The 15,156-nt window shown below is 36.5% G+C and overlaps 2 protein-coding genes across 2 annotated transcripts in view; one reads left to right on the plus strand and one right to left on the minus strand.

Moving 5' to 3' along the window:
• LOC109356413 lies at nt 6,918-7,958 on the minus strand. The gene is made up of 2 exons (XM_019599769.1): nt 7,560-7,958; nt 6,918-7,451 (listed from the first exon to the last, which is right to left on the minus strand). Exons 1-2 carry the CDS (start codon nt 7,956-7,958, stop codon nt 6,918-6,920), a joined length of 933 nt encoding a protein of 310 aa, XP_019455314.1.
• LOC109356505 overlaps nt 10,651-15,156 on the plus strand; it is a 5,568-nt gene continuing 1,062 nt past the window's right edge. Inside the window, exons 1-3 of the mRNA XM_019599879.1 lie at nt 10,651-10,770; nt 10,886-11,059; nt 13,418-13,442. Coding sequence (XP_019455424.1) covers nt 10,651-10,770; nt 10,886-11,059; nt 13,418-13,442 — 319 coding nt within the window. The remainder of the gene's footprint in view (nt 10,771-10,885; nt 11,060-13,417; nt 13,443-15,156) is intronic.

Genomic DNA, 15,156 nt, shown 5'->3' on the forward strand with positions numbered 1-15,156 from the left:
TATTGTTTGGGAGGTTAGATGCTTAGGGAGTTTTGAGGACATGATTGCTTTGGTGAAAGGTTATCTTGCTCGTGAGGAGCTATAGTTAGATGGATGAGTTATATGTGTGGTTTTTGTGTTTAGGGGCTATAAGCTGGGAAGCTTCGGTAGACTCTGCGAAGTGCTCATCGACAACTGGCCACGATGGTCTATTACTAGGTTTAGGTCTATGTTGGTGAAGTTTGGCTAATAGTTAGGCATGTTGCTGGATAATCTGGCCTTAGGTTTGAATCATTTGGAGGAATTGCTCAATAGTGGTTGCTTCTGGGTGGGATTTGGGGGATGAGTTTGGCTTGCTTGTTGGTATGGTTGTACTAGTGTTGGAAGGTCAATGGAGGGAGTGTCGTGGTTTGGAGGAATGTTTGTGGTGAGTGGTTCTGCTTGGCTGAGTGGTTGAGCTTGGTTACGGGTGGTCACCATGTTGTAGGTAGCCCATAGACGACACAATTGTTCTTTAATATTGTTTCGGTGTGGTCGGTATCGAGTGCCCAGATGAACGGAGTTAAGTCTTTGTCAGAATGTCGTCTGGACCCGGGGGGAGTACCTGAAAAGGTTATGCGAGGAACAAGTCAGTATGAAGTCTCTAGAGGTCGAATGAGAATAAATAAGAGAGAAGTTAGAGCAAGAGTAGTAAATAGAAGCAATAAATGAGGGAATGAGAATTAATTATACTATGTGTGTGAGATCCTCTATTTATAGAGTTTAGGGCTATTGATGTGGCGCCTGGCCACTAGTTAGTACGTGGTTGGTACAATTGAGATATGTTTGGTTGTCCTTGCTCACCCTACAGGTCTGCAATTGTTGAACTGTTTGGGGCATGTGGAATGTGCAGGCGGCATAGCAGGTGGAATGACAATTCGATTAAAGGAGAGCCAACGACACATTAATGACGGGTCAGAGATACATTAATGACGTGTCAAAAGCATTTATGACACTTACAATGAGTTTGGCCCACCTCAGGCGGGTGAGCAAGAGATATGCAACTTAGGCCAAGTACCCGGTGCAGGCTAGAAACAACCCGTATTTATCAGGATTGAAGAATGTTAATCATAATTCACTGATAAATAAAAATAATATAAATGAACGATAAATAATATATTAACAGTAAAAAATATATACATTATCATACAATATGTAATTTCATTTGCAAAATGTTAATATATAATATTAAACTTAATCAAATTAAAACCGCGGACACCATATCTCTCAGCACTAGTTTTGTATAATATCAATTTTATACTAACAATTTAATGACGTTCGACAACATATAATAATATGTTATTTGCAATTCGAGTTTGTCTATATCTTATTGGTCTTCTTATCATGTTTACATAGTGAATCTTCTATCAATTTGAAAAATGAGAAAAAGATGTCTCCACATTGCAAGAGTTTTTTACACTGTCACTGTATCATCCATCATTTATTTACAATTATTATTACTTTTTAAAAAAATAATTCAAATGAATAATATATTGACTATAAATGTATACATTTTTACACTAATATATCAAAAAAATTGTTAGAAATTAGTAGGATGTGATAATATACTCTTCTGCCCTTGTATCCTCATGATCAGGTCTGTTCTATTATTTTGTTGGCCCAGTATGGGAAAAAAATGGGTCTATAATATAAAATATTTAATTATGTGAAGTTTATATATCAAAATTTGAATAATCAAAACAAATTTCCATGATAAATAAAATGCGTTTTTATTATATATATATATATATATATATCAACTTTTTAATGAGCCCGATCTAATAAATGGTGATAAAAATGGGACCCTTATTTAAATTATTCATGAACTACTTAATAATATAAAATAATGATAACACAATAAATTTAAAAATAATAAAAACAATAGAATATTTATCCTATGTAAAAAATATATTTGTATCCTTCATTAATTACAGGCATGTGTGGCACACCCTAAAAAGGGTTGGCCCAGCTCACAATGAATAATACATCATTGTCATGATTATATGCTGTGCACCAAACATTCTATATGGGTAAGAATTTGTCTAGCTTATATCTTATAGGGTTTGAATCCTACTTTTTTATTGGAGATAAATGTTTGATTATTGTTTTATTCTAATTTTCATCTTATTATGTCTTTATTACATGATAATCACCAAATGAGCCCTAATTAATTTCGGTGAGTGGAATTCTTCCTATTGATATTTTTTCTTATACATGTTTCATAAATCAAAACTAAAACCAAGCATGCGATAAATCATTGTCTTTAATAAAAGAATAACTTAAACAAAAGATAAATGAATTTTCTTATTTTCTAAATCTTAAATAAAGTATTTGACATTTGAGAAATATCCCACCAACTTAATAGTTTTTATTTATCAAAGAAAAAGAATTAATTAAAGATTAGTTTACTGGTTACAACTTAATTTACTCAAATATTTGTATTATATGTCAAATTAAAATTCAGATCAGAATAATGTGCCAATTGTTTAGCTTAGTTTATAACATTGATACAATTTAAGTATAATAATATTTCATCGCATGATATAACAATGAAAAAACACTAGAAAATTTGGGGTTGAATAGCGCTTAATACATAAATATATTTCCTATAAGCAAAACCATTCATGTGGATTGTGCATTCAAGAGCTTAGACTTGTGTCCCATGCAAAGTCATCTAGAAATTCTGGCTTGTACGTGCAACACAAAGTTTGCTCCAAAACGTGACATTTTTGAAAGAAAACGTCCAAAGTTTTAATGTTATATTTTTTATGGACAAATCTAAGAGAAAATATTTTTATATGACTAAATCATCGTATTTAATGTGTTAATAATTGAAAAATTATTTTTTAATATAAATATATAGGAAAGTTGTTGCAGTCGCACGCTCTCTTTGTGCATAATATTTGTAAAGAACTATTGTATAGATAAAAAAGAAAATGAAAGAAAAAGAAATAAAGTTGAATTCAAATTAAACATATAGAGAAAGCTCTTGAGGTAGACACTAAGATCAAGCCCAATAATCTACGGCACAAGATTAGATACCTAGAGAGGTGAGAATACTTAGTGAGCATGGAAAGGATTTGTAAGAAAAAAAATACTTGGATACAAGTCTAGAGAGATTTGTTTAGTAAAGAATACTTGAAATAGTATGAAGAAGTGAAAATAATCAAAGGAGTAGTGGAAATCCTTCAATGAGGAATTAGGGGTATTGGGCATAGCTCAGAGTTAAAGTAACAAGTAGTATAAACCTTAAAATCTTCATTGCATTATGTTTATTACTACTCGTGGGTTTTATAATTTGAAGAAGTTAATAGTTACAAAATTATTTAATATCTTCATTTATATTATTTGCAAAATAAACACAATGGTCTTTGTAAGATAATTTGAATTGCTGATTTCTCATTCATTGGCAATTGATATAAATACAAAAGCAATATCACAAAAGTCAACTATCTAATTATGCACAGCATAATTACAGGAAACTAATTAGCTAATTACGGGAAAGGAAATATACTAATATCATATTGTATCATACTAATTAGCTAATTACAGTAAAAGAAGGATACTAATATCCTATTCTATCATACCCCCGCAGTCGAAGCGGGAGGTTCATAGACGCTTAGACTGGTCCAGAAATCATCAAATAGAACCCGAGGGAGGACTTTGGTGAAAATGTCGGCAATCTGATGACGAGAAGGAACATGAAGTACGCGTGCCTGACCACAAGCAACTTTTTCTCGGACAAAATGAATATCCATCTCAATATGTTTTGTACGCTGATGCTGCACTGGATTGCTAGAAAGGTAAATAGCACTAACATTGTCACAGTATACCAAAGTAGCCTGATTAAGAGGAAAATGAAGCTCCAAGAGAAGATTACGGAGCCAACAGGATTCAGAGACAACATTTGCAACACCCCTGTACTCAGCCTCGGCACTGGAGCGAGAGAGGGTAGGTTGGCGCTTAGCAGACCAGGAGATGAGGTTGTCACCAAGAAAAACACAATAACCAGACGTGGAGCATCGGGTGTCAGGACATCCACCCCAATCAGCATCAGTGTAAGAGACAATTTTCTCAATGGGCGTTGGATAGAGATGTAAACGATAATGTAGGGTGCCCTGAACATAACGGAGGATGTGTTTCAATGCAAGCATGTGGTCAGTGCAAGGAGCATGCATTTGAAGGCAGGTTTGTTGAACAACGTAAGAGATGTCAGGGCGTGTGCAGGTGAGATACTGAAGAGCTCTGCAAGACTCCTATATGTGGTGGGATCCTCGTATGGAGTGCCGGAGGAGGTACTGAGCTTCTGTTTGGTGTCAACCGGAGTAGCAGAAGAGTTGTAGGAGGTCATGCCTGCCCGAGCAATAATCTCACTAGCATAGATGCTCTAGTTGAGGAAAAGACCACATGTGTGGTTGGTTACTGCAATACCCAGGAAGTAACTCAGAGGACCTAGATCCTTCATAGCAAATTCAGAGGCAAGCAATGCCATGATAGATTTGCGAAATTCATTGGAAGAGGTAATGAGAATGATGTCATCAGCATAAAGAAGGATGTATGCCATGTTAGAACCACCCCGGTGGATGAAGAGAGAGTGATATGATACACTATGTTGGAACCCAATGGTAGAGACATAGTCAGCGGATCGCTGGTACTAGGCACGAGGCGCTTGCTTCAGACCATAGAGAGATTTGCGCAGACGACAAACATAATCAGGGTGACGAGAGTCACAGAAACCCAACGGTTGATGCATGTATACAGTCTCGTGAAGATATCCATGTAGGAATGCATTCTGAACATCCAACTGATGAATATGCCAGGATTTGGAGAGAGCAATGGTGAGAACTGTGCGGATTGTCGTTGGTTTCACCACAGGACTGAAAGTCTCAGCACAATCCACACCTGCAATTTGAGACCTGCCATCACCTACAAGACGAGCCTTATAACGCTCAAAACAACCATTAGATTTCTTTTTATGCCGAAAAATCCACATGCGTCGAATAACATTAGCATCGCAAGGTCGAGGAACCAAATCCCACGTATTATTTCTAATAAGAGCATTAAATTCAGACTGCATGGTGGATTTCCAATTTGGGTCCGACAAGGCAAGTTTAGGGTTTTTGGGAAGGGTAGAAATTGGGGAATTATCAATGGTAAGTGAAAGGTTAAAAAGCTTTTTGGGTTTGGACACACCTGTCATGCTACGGGTGGCCATGGTCCGAGTAGGAGGAGCAGGCTGGGCTAGTGATGTAGGTGGTAGAGAGGTATCAGGATGATTCGAGGGACAAGGGAGGCTTGCTGGTGGCATGGGGCGTGAGTCAAATGGAGAAGTGGTCCAGTGATGAATTATGGAGGGATGTATGTCGTCAGTGAAACAATCATAGGCAGAGGTGGGTAGTGATGTCATGTGTTTGAAGGGAAAGTGGGTCTCATCAAAAATGACATGTCGGGCAATGATGACCTTTCTGTACGACAAATCAAAACATTTATAACCTCTGTGATTCTGTGGATACCCTAAGAAGACACACGGAGTTGAGCGTGATTGAAGTTTGTTGATGCTATTGGAAGGATGCAATGGATAACAAAGACAACCAAAAACACGAAGATGTGTGTAGGTAGGATCTCGATGATATAGGAGTTGAGGAGGAGATTGATTTGACAAGGCTTTCCGGGGAAGTATATTGAGGAGATAAGTGGCCATTTGAAGAGCATGATGCCAAAATGAGGGAGGAACAGAGGAATGCGCTAGAAGAGTACGGATCATGTTGTTAATAGTGCGTATTGTGCGTTCCGCTTTGCCATTTTGAGAAAATGTGTGAGGGCAACAGAAATGAAAAATAAGACCATTAGCAGCACAATATTTATGAAATAGCGCATTATCGTATTCACGGCCGTTGTCGCATTGTAAACATTTAACTTTTTGTGCAAATTGTGTTTGAATTTGATTAGTGAGAACGGTGAACATTTCGAAAACTTGATATCTGTTACCTAAAGGAAAAGTCCATAGGAAATCTGAGTAATCATCCAAAAATAAGACATAATAACAATGACCAGAAGAACTTAAAACAGGTGATGTCCAAAGATCACTATGTAAAATATCAAACGACATCAAAGTAGCATTCATGGATGAATCAAAAGGTAATTTAACTTGTTTGCCAAAAACACAAGAATCACAAAGTGTTGTTGAATTTAAAGCAGCATTCACAAGAATGATTATGAAGGCATCATTCACAAGAATCAAAAGGTAATTTAACTTATGCCTATGAAGAAATTTTAAAGCAGAAGAACTAGGATGGCCAAGACGACTATGCCAGACACCAGGAGTAAGACCAACAAAATGAGTAGGATGGATGAGTGGATAGAGGTCGCCAACACTATCACATCGCAGAAGAGGGATCCCCGTCTTGAAGTCAACGACTGAGAACCCAAAAGGATCAAATGAAATAGAAACATTATTGTCAGTAGTGAGTTGTCGCACAGAAATTAAATTTTTAATAATATGTGGTGTGTGCAAGACATGGTTAAGTTTGAGATGTTTGTGGTGGTTTGAGATAGGTATGGTTGTGTGACCGGCGCCCTAAATTGGAATACCCTGACCACTACCAACAATCAGTTTCTGATTTAAATGACTCAAAGTAGAATAAGACGAGAGATTACCTTGTGATGCAGCAGCGTGTGATGAGGCGCCAGTGTCCATGTACCAAGTGTTGTCTGGAGGAGTGAGTGACATGGTGTGCATAGCAGTGGCAATGCCAGTGGGTTCGTGGCTAGCTGTAGCGGTGTGAGCCTGAGGACGTGCACCTAGGATGCTTGGTTGCCTCGGAGTACCGGTGGGTCGAGTCTATTGAGATGAGGGATAAGGACATGGAGGCATAGCCCAAGGGGGGGGGAGTCCAACCCTAGGGATTCCAAGAAGTCTGTGGAGGTGGTTGCCATGGCGGTGAGGGAGCTGCAGCCGAGGAACCAGAGGTACCATTGTACCGGGAGCCACTGCGCTGATCACGCCCACTATAGCGGCCCTGATTACTGCGATTGCGGTTGGATCCAGAGCGTTTGTTGGCGCGACGATTGGAGCGTTGCTGAGAAGAGTCATTGGGGTCCCTGGACGCAGTAGTGTGCAAAGCTGTAGGAGAGGCAGTGCTTTGCATTTTTGCCAAGCCGGATTCATCCAAGGTGAGCATGGAGCGAGCTTGTAAGAAGGAAGGCAAGGGGTTGCTCTGGCGGATCAAAGTAGCAACACCCCTATAAGGTTCAGACAGACTGGAGATAAGCTGAAGGACCAAGTGATGACTGCTGACCGGAGCACCGACATTCTTCAACTGATCAGAAAGTTGTTTGAGACGCTGACAATAGGCAGATGCATTCGGGAAATCCTCCATGCGAGTGGATGAGAAGTCCTGCTCAAGAGCAACAACACGGGAATTTTGATTGTCCTAAAAAATATCAGTTATACGGTTCCAAGCAGCCATAGCAGTAGACCCTTTCTCCATAATTGTTTGGAGAATGTCAAGGGATATATTGGAATAGATCCATTGAAGAACCATCGAATCAAGGGTTTTCCAAATTTCATGATCAGGATCGGTTTGAGCAGGACGTTCTTTACCGGGTTGAGGAATGATGTGGTGAAGAACACGGGTGGCACGTGCATGAACCTTAAAAAGCTCAGCGCACATATTGTAGTGGTCCTTCTCCATCTCTAGCTTGAAGGGGATGTTATTCCTGATGTTGGTAACAACAAGTGCAGGATGAAAATCAGATTTTGCCGAAGATGAAGATGAACCAGAGGTGGTGCTTGGGGAAGACATGATGCAAGAGAAGACACATAGTAGAAGGGTGTGCTTGCAGGTGCTGTAGCGACGGCCAAAACAGAGGTTGTGGACGGCACAATGGGTGCGGCGCGGCGCGGCTGTGTTAGACAGTGGTGCGGCGAACGCTGGCATGGCTAGGAGTGGTGATGCGTGGTGCGGCGTGGCTATTGGAGATAGCGGGGTGGTAGACTCTGGTACAGCTAGGAGCGGTGCTGCGAGAAAAAGGGAGAATGGCCGGCGGGAAGACCCAAGGAAGAGAGGAGGATGCCGGCGTTGGAAGGAGAAAGGCGGAAGCAATATAGGATCAGTAGTTAGGTCGTGATACCATGTTAGATAATTTGAATTGCTGATTTCTCATTCATTGGCAATTGATATAAATACAAAAGCAATATCACAAAAGTCAACTATCTAATTATGCACAGCATAATTACAGGAAACTAATTAGCTAATTACAGGAAAGGAAATATACTAATATCCTATTGTATCATACTAATTAGCTAATTACAGTAAAGGAAGGATACTTTTATCCTATTCTATCAGTCTTATCTGCATTGTCCATTTCTTTTTATATAGATTACTTCTGGAAAATATATTTGAAATTGGATTTCTTTTAAATATGTTAGTGTAGCAGAAGCGATCATTGCACAACATTGACCACAAACAATTAAATAATCTAATAAAGGCATAGAATAAATATAAGAGAAGAAACAAGAGAATTTGGTAACGGGGTTCAACCAATTATGCCTACGTCCTCAGGAGCGTTTAGCGGCTACCAATATATTATTATAGAATAAGGATTATAAACTCTAGCATACTCATGGGCCTACGTGCCCATGAGGTGTTTCTATTTGGTGTTTTTATCTGATGCACATTTAAACAAGGGACTTGAGTCCAATATATAACATTGGTTACTCTACTCTATTCAATACTATATAATATGGGACTAATACAATAACATATTTCAAGCTTTCCCAACAAATAGTTAATGGATACAATTCAACCTTTTATTATTTTTTCCTATGAAACTTTAGCAACATCAAATAGTCACAAATAATAGAGAAAGACTATACTATCTTTTACTAATGAAAGAACCTTATAGGCATCAAGCCTAATTGTCCAATCTTACACCTCTCAAGAAGAGTTCTACCAATATCTTGTCTCAATATCGACTTGTAATTGTTTTTTGTCTTGCACTTTTTGTAATCATCTTTTGAAGCATCAGTAACTCTTTTCTTTTAATAAAACTTTTACATTTTGCAGATAAAAAAGAGCTCTATCAGCAAGAAGAAATGGATGATGGATACTTGGAGTTTGTTGTTAGATTAATTCAAAAATAGTGGTTCATGTTTTTAGAAGTTACTAGTTTGAATGATATTGCATAATGTAATGGTGGTTGACAATTGATGGATCAAACTAGTGGTGATATTGTTAACTTCATCCCCTCTCACTTCATAGGTAGTTTCCATGAGAATGGGTGAGTTATAACTCCTCATAAACCCGTCTATAAATAGAGGCACTTATGTATTAGAAAACTCATGGCGTTATTTATTATCTTATGAGTAGAAATACAAAAGTGAGAATTAGAGAAACATTAAAGTTATTGAGTAAGGAAAGTGCAGTGTCATATAGATAAGGAAAGAAACTGAATTCCTAATCATCAAGGAACGCAGAAAGGGAAAGCAGGAAGATGAAAACAAAGGCAACCAGAAAATGGACCAGAAAGAAGCGAAACTGAAATAGAACTAGATATTCCTTAATCTATTCTTTAATCACATGTGAATATCATAATGTTAAGTTCCTAATTAAAGGGTTCTTATGAACTATTAAAGACTCATAAAAGTTTTAAAAGAATAACAATTGGTATGAGAGACCGGTTAGGGACATCATGACATTCATTGTATTCCTAGAAATGAATCGTAAGTATATTAAAATGGAACCAAAGACTTACTGTTACCAAATGAAGTAATTACAAAATTGTTCTATTTTAGTTCAATCTAAATTTAATTATTTCAATAAAAGTTGTAACATTTTCATGTGTTTAATAATATCACTATCTCGCTAAAAAGGGAATATACTTGGAAGAAAATTAATTATTAATTTTGATATTAATTACAATTAAAGTTATGTTGCATATCTTGATCATCTAAAGGTAGATCATTGCATGTAATTAAGATTATGATGTCATAAGGATAATAAATTGGGTTTGTTCATTAATTGTAAAGCATATTTTGATCACCCGATGATGGATCATTGCATGTATATAATGACATTAAAGTTTTAAATATAGTTGTTTATGCGCGTTTATCCAAAGATAACATTCATATTTAAAGAGTATGATTAATTTCTCATTTAAGAATAATATTAGGCATCATTAATAAATGTTTAATGCATTTAAATTTTATTTAAAGATAAATTAAGTGTATAAATAAAATTTAGTTTGAATCCATCAAGGTTTATTCAAAACATTAAAGTGTGAGCATGTCTAATTTCAGCTTCATTCAATGCATTTGTCTTAGGCAATCAATGTGTCAAGTTCAAAAGACTGAACTATACTGATTGGTCCGAACAACTTCAGTTCTCACTAGGTGTTATGGAGTTGGACTTAGCCATCAATATGAATAATGTAACAACCATAAGTGAGACTAGCTCGGAAGTAGACAAGACTCTATATGAGGCTTGGGAGCGATCAAATAGGTTGGGTCTTAGCTTGATGAAAATGTCAATCTTTGACAATGTCAAGTTGTCTATGCCTAAGACGAATAATATAAGGGAATTTATGAGAATGATCAAGGAGTACTCCCAATAAGACATTACTGATAAGTCTATGGTGGGAAATCACATGACAGAGTTGATGACCAAGAAATTCGATTGGTCGAAGCCCATTCATGATCATGTAACTAGCATGGCTAATCTGGCTGCGAAAATCAAAGGCATGGGAATGGAGGTGACATAACACCATAAAGAAGAAATGGAATTTTCAGGAAGTAAATGTTATGCTTGTTCAGGAGGAGATGAGGTTGAAGAGAATTAAGAATGACTTCATTCACTTGTCCATTCAGGAGCCAGGTAGTACCGGCAGATTCAATCCATGCAGTATGAATAAAGGAAAGGGGAAGGAAAAAATCCCCATTAAGGAAGGGAAAATCCATAAAGGGGTGAAGTACTTCTTCTGTAAGAAGACTGAGCACTATAAAAAGGATTGTCCTAAAGGAATGATAAGTTCGAAAAGAAAGGTAAACATTTTATTTCCGTTATAGATAAATTATTTCTTACTAAGGTTTCTAATAATACTTGGTACTTAGACTCTAGTGCAACAACTCATGTGTCACATATTATGCAGAGATTCCTTTCAATTTTTTTGAACCTAGAAAAATGAGAAGTTTCTTTACAAGGGGAACATAATGAATTCACGAGTTACTGGAATTGGGACATACAGATTGATCCTAGATGGTGGAAACTATTTATAACTATAAAAGTGTTTTTATATTCCTGAATGTGCCAAGAACTTGGTTTTTGTTGCTAGGCTAGATTGTATAGGTTATACTATTTCGGCACACACAAACACACACTTTAATGGAAATAATTAGGTTAATGTTGAGTCATTGTGATGTACCTTTATTATTGTGGATGTACACATTAAGGATCATTATGTATCTGCTAAATAGAGTTCCAAGTAAGGCAGTTCCTAAAACCCCATATGAGTTATCGATTGGTAGGAAACCTAGTTGGAGACCATTATGTGGATGTACACATTAAGGATCATTATGTATCTCCATGTTTGGAGTTGTCCAGCAGAAGTAAAGGTGTACAACCCACATGAAAAGAATTTTGATGCATGAACCATTAGTGGTAATCAAAAGAGTACAAATTTTATTATCCTAACAATAATACGACAATAGTTGAGTCTGGAAATGCTAGGTTCATTGAGAATTATCAAACTAGTAGGAGTGGTAAATCACGATAGGTAGATATTATGGAGACTTTTGATAAATATTTTTCACCAAGGTTGTTGTTCATCTGGTTATATTGCCGCCAAATAACACACAAAGACAACATGATAATATCCAAAACCCACAGGATGAACAAATAGTTAATGAGCCAATTAATAAAGTCGTTAACAATCAAATGATGGAAGAACAGCAAGAAATAACACTAAGAATGTCTGAAAGGCAAAGAAGACTAGTTATTTATGAGATTATATTGTATATTCACTTGAACATGAATGTGATTTGAGCATTGATAAGGATTTAGTCTCCTTCATACAAGCCATGGAAAGTGACATTCTAAAAAGTGGCTCAATGCTATGAAAGAAGAGTTAATATCAATGGACGATAATAAAGTTGGGGATCTAGCTGAGTTGCCTGAGGATTCAAAACGAGTTGGTTGTAAATGGCTCTTTAAGACCAAGTGTGACTCGAAAGGCAGCATTGAAATATATAAGGCTAGACTTGTCGCCATGGGATTTACTCAAAAAAGGGCATTGACTATAAAGAAACTTTTTCTCCTATATCTAATAAAGATTATTTAAGAACTGTTATGGATTTGGTGGCTCATTATGACTTAGATCTTCACCAAATGGATGTAAAGACTGCTTTTCTGAATAGTGACTTAAACGAGAAAGTTTATATGAACCAACCTGAAGGGTTGGTGACCATAGAAAAGGAAAATCTAGTGTGTAAATTAAATAAGTCAATGAATAGACTGAAACAACATTCCAGACAATGACATATAAAGTTCAATGATACCATTACATCATATAAGTTTATGGAAAACACTGTTGACTTGTGTATCTATATGAAAATTAGTGGGATAAAGTTTATAATGTTAGTCCTATATGTTGAGGACATTCAGCTTGCTGTAAATGATAAAGGGTTGTTACATGATGTAAAGAAGTTTCTCTCTAATAATTTTGAAATTAAGAATATGGGTGAGACATTCTATGTGATAGAGTAGAAATATTTTGTGATAGATCATAAGGATTGTTGGGATTGTCTCATAATGGATATATCAATAAGGTATTAGAGAGATTCAGAATGGAAAAGTGTTCCGCAAACATAGTTCTAATCTAGAAAAAGGACAAATTTAGTGAAAAGTAATGTCTAGAGAATAATTTGGAACGTAAGGGAATGGAATCAATTCTCTATGCATTAGTGGTTGGGAGTTTATTGTATGCTCAGACATGCACTCGACCGAATATCAGTTTTGTTGTTGGAATGTTAGGTCGATATCAAAGTAATCCCGAAATGAACCACTAGAAGGCTGCAAAGAAGGTTCTCAAATATTTGAACATCACATGCTCACGTAAAGAAGGTTAGATCATCTTGAGGTGGTCGGTTATTCAGATTCGGACTATGCAGGATGTGTGGACTCAAGGAAATCTACATTTGGGTATATCTTTCTAATGGTTGGAGGAGCCATTTCATGGTGAAGTGGTAGACAATCTGTAATTGATACGTCCACCATGGAGGATAAGTTTATGGCATGCTTTGAGGCCACAAATCATGCATTGTGGATGCAGAATTTTACTTCAGGGTTTGACACTATAGACAATATAGTTAGGCTACTGAAGTTTTATTGTGATAATTTCGCAGTTGTCTTCTTCTCTAAGAATGACAGGTATTCTAGAGGTACCAAATATATGGGTTTAAAGTTCCTCTCAGAAAAAGAAGTACGAAAAGAGAAGATGTATATAGAACATTTTGGTACCAATCTAATGGTAGTGGATATGTTAACTAAGGGATTGTCGCCTAAGATTTACATTGGCCATGTAGAAAGGATGAGTATTATAGATAAGTCCTTGTTAATATGACAGTACCTGATGTATATACATGTATAGGCGTTTGCTTATCATTGTATGACACATTTGAATTCAATGAAAGTTTAATTTCCGTAACTAAAGTTTAGGTTATCCATATTAAAGAATGTACTTGTATGGTTTTAATAGATATCTGGGTGAGTTTCCGAAAGGTAAATGAAGACTCAAATTAAAGTTAATTGAGTTGAGTTGGTTGTGATACATGGAAGGAATCAAGTTGCCTCACATAATTTGTGACCGCCATGATTCAACCACTTCCTTTTAATCAAGGATGATGATTTGTAAGGTTCAATTAAAGTGCACAATTCTAGTTATGAATCTTCAAGTCATCACATGGACCAAGTGAAAGATTGTTAGATTAATTCAACAATTAGTGGTCTATGTTCTTAAAAGTTACTAGTTTGAATGAAAGTGTCTAATATGATGGTGGTTGGCAATTGATGGATCAAACTAGTGGGGCTATTGTTAACTCTTTCCTCTCTCACTTAATGAGTAGTTTCCATGATAGTGGAGAAGTTATAACTCCTCATAATCTCTTCTATAAATAGAGACACTTATGCGTTGAAAAAGTCATGTCATTCATTTGCTATCTTATGAGTAGAAGTACAAAGTGAGAATTACATAAGCATTATAGTTGCTGAGTGAGGAAAGTGTAGTGTCATATAGAGAATGGAGGAAAATGACTTCCTAATCATCAAGCAACAGATAAAGGGATTCGTATGGGTGAAAACAAAGACAACCAGAAAGACAACGAAAAAGGGCACCGGAAAGAAGTGAAACTGAAATAGAACCACGTATTCCTTAATATATATTTTTATCACGTGTGAATGTCATAATGTTTGTTGAAATTAGATAGGTTTTAATTCAAGTTGTAATTGTTTAGTAGTGTTTTGTTGTTGATAGTTGAAACTTACTATTTTAGGAAATCTGTTTAAAATTCAGTTATGACAGGTTTACTATAAAAGGCAAGTTTCTATTTGCTTTGAATGCAATTGAGGAATATTCAAGATAACTTTCTCTTCTTCTCTCTAACTCACAATCTCTTCATTTCTCTTCATCTTTCATTCTTCTAGTCTCTGTTTTGGTGTTGTATGCCAAAAGGCCCCAACAAATTTGGTATTCAGAGCAAAGGCAAATCAAGGTCCTGTGGGAATCGAATTGTAAAAGCTGATCTGATTGAAAGGGAGTTGAGATAGTTGTGTGTGAATCAACTGGTTGGAGGAGAAGCTTGACAGAAGCAGAATAGTGAAAGAGTTGAAGGATGAGTGGAAACAACAATAATCTTCAAGCAATGGGGCTTCCTATTCTTACCAGTAAGAATTGGGATAGATGGCAAACTCAGATGAAGGTTCTGTTTCGATATCAAGAAGTCATTGAGGTTGTACAAGATGGAGTCTTGTCACTAGATCAATCAGAAGCACAAAAGAAAGATAACAAAGCTTTGTTTCTGATCCACCAATGTGTGGATGATGTTCACTTTGAGAAGATACAAAATGCCATGACAGCCAAAGAAGC

The sequence above is a fragment of the Lupinus angustifolius genome, chromosome LG01 (assembly GCF_001865875.1).
Source record: "Lupinus angustifolius cultivar Tanjil chromosome LG01, LupAngTanjil_v1.0, whole genome shotgun sequence".
NCBI lineage: Eukaryota > Viridiplantae > Streptophyta > Magnoliopsida > Fabales > Fabaceae > Lupinus > Lupinus angustifolius.